The sequence below is a fragment of the Ischnura elegans genome, chromosome 8 (assembly GCF_921293095.1).
Source record: "Ischnura elegans chromosome 8, ioIscEleg1.1, whole genome shotgun sequence".
NCBI classification, from domain to species: Eukaryota; Metazoa; Arthropoda; class Insecta; order Odonata; family Coenagrionidae; genus Ischnura; species Ischnura elegans.
This window is the reverse complement of record NC_060253.1, coordinates 8257241-8269681: the sequence shown is the minus strand read 5'-3', so window position 1 is coordinate 8269681 and position 12441 is coordinate 8257241. Positions and strand designations below refer to the sequence as shown.

Here is a 12441-nt window from a genome sequence, read left to right as displayed (position 1 = left end):
CTTGCCACAAGGTAGAAAGCAACAAGGAATAAAATTCACTTAGTACATCCCACAATGTATGTTTATTGACACCAACCGGGGTTTGAATGCTGCTTTATCATTATCAAGGTAGTATAAGGTGATATAACAGAACCAAAATCATGGCCAGTGCTAGTGAATATTTGTGTCAAGTGTGCAATGTGAATTTTATTTCCTTGTATGTATTGTGGTTCCAGAAAGTGTGGCGATTTTGAATTATGTAACCTCATGAAGTTTAATTTTAGATCTTTTCAGAAAAGGATGCCACCTTCAATGCAATATCCACAGGGTTCATACTGGCAAAGGAAGTCAGAAAAATGTTAGGCAGCTGGAAACCTTAGGCAGAGGAGGACCAAGCGTTGGATTTCAGCACCAAAACTCACCTAAATGGCGGGGGACCACACGCATGCCGGAAGTCTTCATCAGAGCCATCACCACAATCATCACGACCATCACAAATGTATGCTTTGAAAACACAATGCGAGTTGTTGCACTTAAAATATCCATTCTGGCAGTCAATCTGAAAATAAGGAGGGATAATTAATAACTCAATTGCTATGATTAAGCAGCTTTCACATGGTTAAAAAATGCTTTGTTCGAACATGTACATCCTGCTTTGGAGACTAGCAGAATTCAAGGGCAAGGGCAGGAAAAATGTGGGTCTTGTAATATCCCACCCAGAATCCGCGTTCCTAGGAATTTAAACACCCCGGTACGCAACGTGTTAATATTCTTAAATTTTTTCTGCAACACATAGGTATATCAACTGAGCAGACAATTTGTCCAGTCGTATTTATGTCCTCTAAACGGAAATTTGACTGTAATGGAATTAAAAGTACAAATTGTCAACGATAATGGAGGATTAACAATTTATCCTACTGAGCCGTGCTTGCGGGCTCACGGTCGACCTGCCCGGCCGCGGAAGAGTCATACCAGGACGTGACTGGACGACGCCTGCTGTGGATGAGCCGCGCATGATGGCTCGAGGTGGGCCTGGCCGGGCGGGCGGTGTCAAACAAGCTCGTGCCTGGACGAGGACAGTAGAGCCAGCTTCCTCCCCACCCCACCTACTCAACCGGCAATTTGGGGGGCTTATATAAAGCCTTCCCGGGGGACGAGAGACTACTGTTTTCCGGATCTTGGATTGTGCCGGTCGTTGCAGCGCGGCCCTGCTGTCGCCCAGTCATCCCTACCGCCCGGTGTGAACCTATCCTTAACCTTCCCCCTGTTTTCGTACCAACTACATCACCACTACCACGGCCAACTTATCCTTTCGTTGTATTTACGATATTAAATACTCGCCGGAGGGTGGCGAATCTTTTTTTCTGGTTTAACCCTTGTAGTTTCCTTTTTTTAACCTTTTTCCCTGTTATATTTCCGTGAGGTGACAACCCCCTTCTCAACTGGTAGCAGAGCGTGGTTTACGTGTCGTTAGTGTTGGTGTTTCGTGGCTATGGCTACGAGGTCCGATTTGCCAGCGGGGGAGGATGCCCCATCAGTAGCCGGAGTTTCGGGGACCATGGCAGCGGAGCAACCCTTAGCCACTAGTTGGGTTAACCGCATACCGAAGAAGGAAGCAGCAGCCTTGTGTAACAGATTCGGACTGAGTGCGGAGGGATCGCTGGACGAAATCCGGAGGAGGATTAGGCAATTCGTTCGCTCGGTAAGTGACACGACGCCCGGTGCGGATGGCGATGAGGCGGGTCGCGGTGATGTAGAGATATTATCGGGGGTAAGCTCAAAGTGTGAAGCCGCCGCAGCCGCAGCACTTCGTTGGGGGATTAGTTTCAGTGGGCGTGCCGAAGAAAGTGCAATGGGATTTCTAGAAAGGCTGGATAAGTTAATTGAGCACTATGATTTGGAGCCGGGGCATAAATTAAAGATCGTGCCTGAACTGCTAGCGGGACAGGCGAGGGAGTGGTTTTGGTCGAATAATTTTCCCGATTTTGCCTCGTTTATGACCGATTTTCAGTTGTCTTTCGCACCCCCTAATTATCAATTTCGTATGAAGAGAGACATTCTAAACCGGACACAAGGGGAATCGGAAAGGGTCGCTGAATACGTTACGCTGGTGAAAAGAATGAACAAACGGCTAACCGAGCCTTTCGAGGAACGGGAATTATTTAATATAGTGAGAAGTAACCTGCACCCTAACTGCCTGAAGCAATTATCATTTTCCCCGCGGACGTTTGAGGAATTGTTGGAATGGGGTCGAGACTTTGAGGCGAGAAAGGATCTAGCCCGATATTACATCCCCCCCGAACGCGCTCAAACGATGGTAGATGTTGAATTCGACTATTCTGAGCGACATTCGCGTACTCAACCTCAAGGGCCGTTCCCTTCGCCCGTGGTTGGGCGTACTCAACCAACAGAGGGATGGGAAGATTCGGACGACAAAGGTCGACAAGGGCGGTTAGGAGCGCGTAAACCATTTAGGTGCTGGCACTGTGGTCAATTGGGGCACGTGCAAAGTAAATGCCGTTCCAAGCAGGGAAACGCAATGCCCGCGAGGCTCTAAGGGCCCGAAGCCGTAGCGGGCGTATTTTAGCCTTATCGGGTCGACCGAAGCAGAATTTTTTTCAAAATGCCACGACGGTGCCCGTGAAAATGAACGGGATTGGTACCACGGCTCTTTTGGACTCCGGGGCCTTTTGCTCCTGCGTAGCGACGTCCTTACTAGCTCGTCTTGTTGTAAACCGCAAAAAAATTAAAGAAGTGTCGATGATGTGTCGCGGTTTTCAATTGAAGCACTGGGTCGCTACGAAAAAGGTATCTCTGCAGTTAAAAATTGATGATTTGACTTGGGAGCACGATTTTTTGGTTCTGGAAGACCCCCCATTCCCCGTAATTCTAGGAGTGGAATTCATGAAGAGATCGGGAATGCAGTTAGACTTTGTAGAGTGCACGTATTCTTTTAATTTTCGGCCGAACGTCATGGGCTCATTATGCGAGGAAGGGGGTAGGGAAGAGGACACCGGCACTAGATCGACGTTAAGTCACCTACCCGAAGATAAAAGGACGAGGATAATGAATCTTTTTGCTGAATTCCAGGACGTAATCACCGACAGGTTGGGGTGTACTAATTTGGTGACCTATGATCTGACGTTATCGGATTCGGCACCAGTGAGATCACCCCCGTTCCAATGTACCCCACCAAAATTAATTCAAATGGAAAGGCATATCAGAGATCTTTTAAACAAAGGCGTCATAAAAGAATCAGATTCTTCTTATGCCAGTCCCGCTTTCCTCGTTCCTAAGAAGGATGGGGATTCACGTCTGGTGGTTGACTACCGACGGCTAAATAGTAAAATAATCTTTGATGCCTTTCCCTTACCGACAATCGAAAACGCGTTTTGGCATTTTAGGAGTGCTCAATATTTTACTATTCTGGATTTGAATTCTGCCTACCATCAAATTCCGTTAACCGATAAATCTAAAAAGGCCACTGCCTTCATTACACCCTTTGGCCTCTATGAATACCAAAAACTTCCGTTTGGCGTATGTACCGGAGCACAAATACTTTCACGACTGATGGAGCGTGTGTTGAATGGTATTAAGATGAAATTCGCCTACAATTATCTTGATGACTTGGTTATATATAGCGACACCTTCGGAGAACATATTAAGCATATTCATGAAGTTCTCCATCGGCTGCGGAAGGCTGGGTTGACGGTCAACCCGAAAAAGATGTCTGTTGCGCTCGGAGAAATTAAGTTTTTAGGACACATAATCTCTTCCGGGGGAGTTAAGATCGACCCGGATAGGGCTAGAGTAGTAAAGGATTTCCCCCCACCCAAGAATTTGAAGGGAGCGCGCAGGTTTCTGGGGATGTGCAGTTTCTATTCCAGGTTCATTCCTTCATTCTCCGAAATTGCGGCACCCATCAACAATTTAAAAAGAAAAAATTGTCTTTTCAAATGGGGGGCGGAACAGGAAAAGTCTTTCCGTCAATTGAAAGAGAGAATTTCTTCACCACCTGTACTCCAGATTCCGGACTTTTCCCAAGCGTTTACCCTACATACTGACGCCTCAAGTAACGCCGTTGCGGCCGTGCTCTCACAGTCTAGAGGGGGCCACCTCGCCCCCGTGGCTTTTGCTAGCCGCGCGTTGACCGAATCGGAGAGGAAGTACTCCGTGTATGAGGCTGAGTGTTTGGCAGTGGTGTATGGCGTGGAAAAGTTCGAAAAGTACCTACAAGGAAGAGAATTTGAATTATTCACGGACAATGAGGCCCTGTCATGGATGTTCCGACACCCCAAACAGCTCGGAAAAATTGGGAGATGGGTACTTAGATTATCACCTTTTAAATTCAAAGTAAATCACGTTAGCGGTAGCGAAAATATCGTAGCTGACTGCCTATCGAGAATGTTTAACGACGGATGTCCTGAAAATACAAGTCCCTTGGAGCCCAATGTCTGCGTTTTGCAAGATTCTCCGTTATCCTTCACAGCCCTGCGAGACCACCAACAAACTGACCCCGAATGTTGCGCATTAAGATCGAAGATCCGGGAAGGATGTTACAAGGGGAACCTTAAAATAGTTCGCGACCTATTGGTATACCGTTCGAAGCGGGGCAATCGTAATCGTCTATATGTCCCTGAAAGCGTGCGTAGCATGGTGATTTCATACTTTCACGATTCGATGTTGGGCGCGCATTTAGGCTTTCATAAAACTAGATATAGAATCGAACGCGAATTTTACTGGCCTAATATGCGCCCCGAGGTGTCAAAATACGTCAGGGAATGCGAACTATGCCAGAGGGTCAAACCTGCGCACAATACCAGAGTGGGTTTCCATGCTGCAAAAGTGACCGAGCGACCGTGGCAAAGGATATATATTGATTATGTGGGTCCCATTACTCGTACGCGTTCGGGGAATACCTCCCTCATGGTGATCATTGACGGTTTCACTAGGTATGTCGTGATACTACCCGTTAGAAATATGACTGCTGAAAGCACAGTGCAAAATCTCATCAAGAGAGTCTTCGCATATTTCGGGTTTCCTGAAACCCTTGTCTCCGATAACGCTCCCTCTTTCCTATCAGCCAAATTCAAGGCAATGTGTTTCAATTATGGAATAAAACACGTAACCACATCGCCGTACTACCCACAGGCTTCCTTGGTAGAGAGGTTCAATAGGAACTTGAAGGCCGCTTTAACCATATACCATCACGATTCTCAAGATAGATGGGACGAAGGCTGCCCGATGCTAATGATCGCCTTCAACTCCGCCTTACACGAATCGACGGGTTGCTCGCCATCGAGTATTTTTTTGGGAAGAGAACTAAACCATCCCTTGGGAATGCAATGGGGGATCGACATGGAGATGGGGACTGACATAAAAGATAAGAATATGGGGGAAAGGTGGGCGGAAGCTTTAGTCAGGTTGAGGAAAGCAAATAGGACGGTGGCGGCAAAATACAATTTGTCTCGCGCGGGGCAACCCTATGTGGTGGGACAGTGTGTCGTTCATAGGCTTCATCCCACTAGCTCTGCCCCTGACAAAATATCAGGAAAATTATTGCCAAGGTGGTCCGACCCCTTAAAAATTACCAGTTTCACCAGCCCGGTGACCGTGGAACTCGGGGATCCCAAAACGGGGGAATTCAGACGTCGTTGTCATGTTTCTCAACTAAAACCTTACCACATGCCAGGTGGGGTCACCATTCGCGGAAATGACGGAGGCGACAACTAACTTTTTTTTTCCTTCCTCACCTACCCTCATATTCCCTTCATGGCCTTTCCTGCTCGCCGACACCTCGGCGGTGGGGTAGATTGGGGGAATCGGTAAGGCCCCCTTTACCGCTGCTCGCGTTTTTTTTTTCTCCTACCCCTAAATATTTGGGGCGATATTCTGTCTAAATTTTCGGAAGCAGTCACAACCTCTTGGATCCTCTTCCGGCCCTTGAGGTTGCACCCTTGCTTCCCACCTTTTTTTTTCCCCCCCCTTCTTTTCCTCATCCCCTTTTCTCGTAGTTTGGGGCTCTCCTGCTGCTGGGTGAAAGAAGGACGAGACTGGTTGGAGAGTTACTCTCGGGCATCCTCACTCTCCTTGGCACGGCTTTTACCTTGGTTGGCGTCCGTGGGGGCCGATTCAAGAAAAAACATTGTTCGTCGATGAAGAAGCGACGTCGAGTTACGTCATAATGACTGGACGGATTTTTGTTCCTCCCCCCTTTAGGCGGGAATGTGTGAACAATTTTTTGTATCATAATGCTTATTAATTTTTTTTTCTTTGAAAACGATTTCTTTTTAATCGTAATTGTCATGACTTCCTAATATATTTATGTATATTTTTTATGTCGGCCTAGGTAACTTGTGGTGGTAGTGGGGGTGTAGACCTGTTACCCTGCCTATACCCCAAAATAAGTATAACTCCTTCCCCTCTCTCTCTCTCTCCCTCCCCTCCCCCAACCACTCTTCACTGGGTTTGGAGAAAAACAAAATTATTCTCGTCGGTTAGCAATGTGGCTGGGCGAAGGAAACAGCGAGTGAGCCGATGTACTATGACCCCTTTTACCGGAGTCATGCCGGGGGATCAGCAGGGGAGGATGAGCCGTGCTTGCGGGCTCACGGTCGACCTGCCCGGCCGCGGAAGAGTCATACCAGGACGTGACTGGACGACGCCTGCTGTGGATGAGCCGCGCATGATGGCTCGAGGTGGGCCTGGCCGGGCGGGCGGTGTCAAACAAGCTCGTGCCTGGACGAGGACAGTAGAGCCAGCTTCCTCCCCACCCCACCTACTCAACCGGCAATTTGGGGGGCTTATATAAAGCCTTCCCGGGGGACGAGAGACTACTGTTTTCCGGATCTTGGATTGTGCCGGTCGTTGCAGCGCGGCCCTGCTGTCGCCCAGTCATCCCTACCGCCCGGTGTGAACCTATCCTTAACCTTCCCCCTGTTTTCGTACCAACTACATCACCACTACCACGGCCAACTTATCCTTTCGTTGTATTTACGATATTAAATACTCGCCGGAGGGTGGCGAATCTTTTTTTCTGGTTTAACCCTTGTAGTTTCCTTTTTTTAACCTTTTTCCCTGTTATATTTCCGTGAGGTGACAACCCCCTTCTCACTACCTGTCCGCATGAAGAGGGCTCGTCAGATTCGTCATCACAGTCAGCAGTGCCGTCACAGTGCCAAGCCTTTGGGATGCAAATTCCCGATGCCACACATTGGAACTGCTTCTCCCGATCACACTGATTTGGAGCCAACGAAGCTGAATAGATATGAAATACAGAGATTAGAAAGACATGTTGTCTCGGCACCATTCACACAAACAAATCTCACAGAGCACAATGGGCATTCAGAAATATCAGGAATGGATACTACGTGCTAATCACTCAATACACATTACGATCACATCTCGTACTGCGCGTGCATGCATAACCCCCCTGCTAAGTAGACAAGCAGAATATGAGATTTTTATTGCTTTAATTATTAAAATTGAAATTTTTAGATAAAATCTGTTAGTGTAAACGATGCATTGCTAAGTTATACTATTCAATATGTTTAAAATAATATTACATTGAAACAAGCATGAGCAAGCAACATACAGTGCATCAAGTATCTCCAATATGGACACAATAAACCCTTTTAAACTATATACGTACAAAATGAGTGCAAAGAAACATAAATGATTTTTCAACATGCACATTTAAAAAAATGCATTGCATGGGATATACATAATAGGATAATCTCATCGTTACTTACGGCATCCAACTTCATCACTGCCATCATTGCAATCAGGTATTCCGTCGCATTTGTAAGATTCTTGCACACATTGCCGGAGATCAGCACATTTAAACTGAGATGCAGAACAAGTAATCGGTGGACAGCCTTCTTCATCTTGGTTGTCAAAGCAGTCATTGTCTCCATCACACACCCATGACTGAGGTATGCAGTGACCAGATCTTGGGCAAGTGAACTAAGAAATGGAGGCAATAGAAGAAATGTTTTTTTAGTTTCCCATGGATTAAAGACACATGTAACGATAACTGTACACACCTTTCAGTTTAAACACATTGAAATGAGGTATGGAAACGATTTTAGTGTAACATGAATCCTTTCAATCAAAACGAAAACCTTAATTCCCTGCCGTGTGATCTACCAATGGGTTCCCACATGAATCTGAATACTGTTTACAAAATCAAATGAGCAAAAGCAGTTTATTCTTCATAAACTTATACATAATAGCTTTACCTGGAAGTATGCACAGGTCTTCTCAGCACAAAATTCTCCTTCATCGCTTCCATCTCCGCAGTCGTTTTCAGAGTCACACTTCCAAGTCGTTGGCACACAACGTCCATTGTCGCATAGAAACTGAGAAGGAGCGCAAGTGACGTTAACACAGCCTGTCTCATCAGAGTAGTCACCACAATCATTTTCAGAGTCACAGCGGTAGGATGATGGAATACAACGGCCAGAACCACACTGGAATTCTTCAGCTGAGCATGTTGGCTCTATAAGTATTGAAAAAAAAGAGGACAATTGAGGCATTATTATGCACTGAAACATCAACGTCACACTGTAAATTATTCATTAATTATATCCAGCTAACCCTCGCTTTACAACATTAATCTGTTCCCGAGGCTCGTAAAATCGATTGCATGTTGAATTGGGATTACCTCTGGATGAGCTTATACAGCAACAGTGCATGTAAATATGTGGGTGTATATTTATTTTGAAAAAATATTTAATTGAAAAAGACGGCATAGAATTACACAATTGATGAATTATTTGTTTTAATGAAAAAATCAATAGCATCAGATTGATCAAAGCACTAGCATGATCCACTCAGATTGTACGCTGAATCCATTGTATATTGACCCCATCATAAAACAAGGGTAAACTGTACTAGAATTATTTTGGATACAGCATTTAGCTGGATATTGACAAAAGTCAAAATACCAAATGCCAGCATAATTTAAAGTTTTCAAGGCTAAAGTTTAAAAAAAAAATTCATACTTTATTAACTAGAGTTTTGAAGGATTCAAATTCTATAGTTTTACCTCTTCAACCTTTATTTTCTGCGCTGAGGCAAGCCCTAAATAGCGGTTCAGGCAAGGGCGTACCCAAGATCGTAACTAGGAGGGTGGGTGGGTAAGCCAAGTTGTTATTATTATAGTATTCAACCGATTAAGGTAGGTTTCCATGGAGTACTAAAGACGTGATTTGGGAGCCTCCGTTTCCTTCCAGCGCTACCTTCTTCAATTCACTGTAAGGCCTAATCCCTTCCAATCTATCTAAAAATCCTATTCTTTTCCTTCCCCTCCCTCGTTTCCCTAACATTCTACCCTCTAACACCATTTTCAACATCCCCTCCCTGCTAAGTATTCGCTCCATCCATACATTCTGTTTCCTCCGTACCTCATCTAAAAGCTGCCTCTCCTCGCCAACCATATCCAGCACTTCATCGTTCCTTTACCTCTCCGTCCATTTCACCCTCTCCATTCTTCTCCATACCCACATCTCAAAAGCCTCCAATCTTCTCTCGCCTTCTGTCCTCAGAGTCCACATTTCCACACCGTAGAGTTACACTCCAGATCAAACTATTCACTTTTATTCCAGCTTCTAACTCATCCCACACTTCCCTTACCATCTCTTCAGCATACACGTTAAAGAGCAGCGGTGATAGAGGACAGCCTTGCCTCACTCCTTGGCCCATGCTTACTCACCCAGATTCTCTGTCTGCTACCCTTACTTGCGCTGTCTGGGCCATATACAGATTACGAATCAGTCGTCTATCCCTCCAATCTACACCTATTCTCTTGAGGATATCCATTAACATCCCAGTTCATCCTATCAAACCCTTTTTCAAATTCCACACAGCAGGCATACACGTCTGATCATATTCTAGGTTCTTTCCACCAGGGACCTCATTATTGCAATTGCATCATGAGTTGACTTCCCTTTTCTAAAACCAAACTGATCATCGCCCAAATATTCGTTTGCCCTCGCCTCCATTCGTCTGTTCAATATCCTTAGTAACACTTTCGCCGCCTGTGATATTAGGCTAATAGTCCTGTAATCTCCGCATTCCACAACTTTCATCTTTTTCGGTAGTGGCATTAAAACTGTCATCACGAAATCCTCCGGCCAACATCCCTCCTCATAGATCCTGTGTACTAGTTCGAAAAACCTTTACTAACTATCCTTCCCTAAATTCTTCAGAAGCTCACATGGGATATTGTCCATGCCTACTGCTTTTCTAGCCTTCATATCACAAAGTGCTTTCTCTATTTCCAAATCTAATATCCCCGGCCCAAGATTATCCTCCTACACTTCACTTTCATCCTCTAAAGTCAATCTCTCCGGCCTGACCCTTCCTTCATACAGATCCTCCACGTATTCCTTCCATCTACTCTGTACCTCTTCTCGCTCAGTTAGCATCCTCCCATCTTCAGCCTAAATTTTAGGCATGGTTTGCCTTCTTTTGCCGCCCGATAATGACTTAACTTTGCCATATAACGTGCCTATCTCTCCTTCCTTCTGAAACTTTTCCATTTCCTCACACTGTCTTTCCCACCAATCCTCCCTTGCTCTCTTAGTTTCACGCCGTAATCGATTATTAATTTGTCTATACATTCTTTTCCCCTGTTCTGTGTCCACGTTCTTCCACTTCCTCCTCTCCTCCATTTCCCTCATCATGTTCTCCGTTTTCCACGGCTTTTTTATCCTTCTACTGTCAACGCAACCAATTGACTTCTCAGCCACTTTGACTATTCCAGTTTTAATATTATCCCATCTTTCCTCAACAGTCTACGTACTTTCAATCTCCCATATACTAATGTCCACTAGTTCCTGATATTCTCTCCTCATGCTCCCCTTCAGGGCTTCTATTTTCCATTTCTTTGCCTTCCTAACTTTCATAAGTCTTTTAAATCTTACGTTGCATTTCATAACTACTAGGTTGTGGTCTGAATCCACATATGCTGCATGGAAGCTGCATGAGTTTTTCACACTATTCCTAAACCTTCGCATTACCATAATATAGTCTATTTGGTATCTCCCCACATCACCTGGACTTTCCCATGCGTACCTTCACCCTTTGTGATGATTTAACCAAGTGTTTGTAATGAATAACTTGATTCTCCTGCAAAATTCTGCTGCTTTCTCACCCCTGTCATTCCAAATTCCTAATCCAAATTCTCCTATTTCGTTTCCATCCTTCCCTTCCCCGACTGAAGCATTCCAGTCCCCCATCACTACCAGATTTTTCTTAACCGGAGTTACTCTAATTATTTCCTCTAGCTGTTCATACACCTCATCTACTTCTTCCTCCCTATGATTGCTAGTGGGCATGTAAGCTTGGACCATCACAAGGTTGGTGGGCCGCACCTCAATTTCTACCACCAGAATCCTATCGCTTACCTGGTCTATACCTACCACACGCATACCTATCTTACCATTTAATACTTAAGCTACCCCTCGTTGGCTTTCCTCCCCACCACTATATATAAGTAACCCTATACCCATCACTCCAATAGTCCCCCCCATTCCTCCACCTCACCTCGCATAATCCTAAGATATCTATCCTCCCTTCATCCATTTCCCTTTTGATATTTTCTAACTTCCCCGCCCTCATCATTGTCCTTGCATTCCACGTCCCTACAATTATAACCGACTTCTTCTTCTCCATCTTCTTGGTCTTCTTTTCTTCCTTCTTCATTGCTGCTGCTGCTGCTGCTGGTGGTAATGATAAGTCTCTGCAAGGATTTCGCATGTTGACGACCCCGAGGATCTTGCCGACCTCGCTGCCGTGACCGACACCCGCCCTTTGCGGACGGGTCCCGGTCGATGAGATTCCGCGGCTCATTTGGTTGCACTCCATGTTTTCAGGGAAGAGATACTTGGTAGGGTTTCCCACTTCCATTGCAACAGTGTTTTTTGCGCAACACCATCACGTGGACTACATTTCGTCTGGCTCCTACCCTTCGACCTATCTGGCATGGGTAGCCCTACCGGGGATAATTTAGAATTAATCCTGCCAGTGCAGCTCTAGGGGTCATGGGATCGTGCAAGCCTTTCCACCACGACAAGGTTGTAGCCCAGGGAAAGGAAGCCAAATTGTGGCATTTGAAAAAATAGTTTTATTTTAGTTACATACATACTTTATACTAATACATATCATTTTTCGCGGGTTTAAAGAAAATTTGTTGAATACTTTCATTTCAAGTCAGTAGTGATTTTGATTAACCCATTCAATGAGGGTCTATATGCATATTTCTTTCCCAGTGTTGGAATTCAAATTTTTGCGTTTTCATATCTGTAATTGTGTTTTGAGCTACCATAAACCATTTTAAAATATCAATTAGTATGTTTTACCTCATTTTTTGTAATAAAAAAAATAACTTTCATGAATGACATCTACTCTGCTGAAAATGCATTGTTATGCAGCCCGCAGTTCTTTTTCTTTCGCTGC

At 45.0% G+C, this 12441-nt stretch overlaps 1 protein-coding gene across 1 annotated transcript in view; it reads right to left on the bottom strand.

Annotated features, from left to right (window-relative positions):
* The window catches only part of LOC124163739 (low-density lipoprotein receptor-related protein 2), a 99627-nt gene that overhangs the window by 52523 nt on the left and 34663 nt on the right, over positions 1 to 12441 (bottom strand). Inside the window, exons 17-20 of the mRNA XM_046540813.1 lie at positions 8220 to 8479; positions 7731 to 7944; positions 7097 to 7236; positions 402 to 538 (exon numbers count right to left, since the gene is read on the bottom strand). Of these exons, the coding sequence (XP_046396769.1) occupies positions 402 to 538; positions 7097 to 7236; positions 7731 to 7944; positions 8220 to 8479 (751 nt within the window). The remainder of the gene's footprint in view (positions 1 to 401; positions 539 to 7096; positions 7237 to 7730; positions 7945 to 8219; positions 8480 to 12441) is intronic.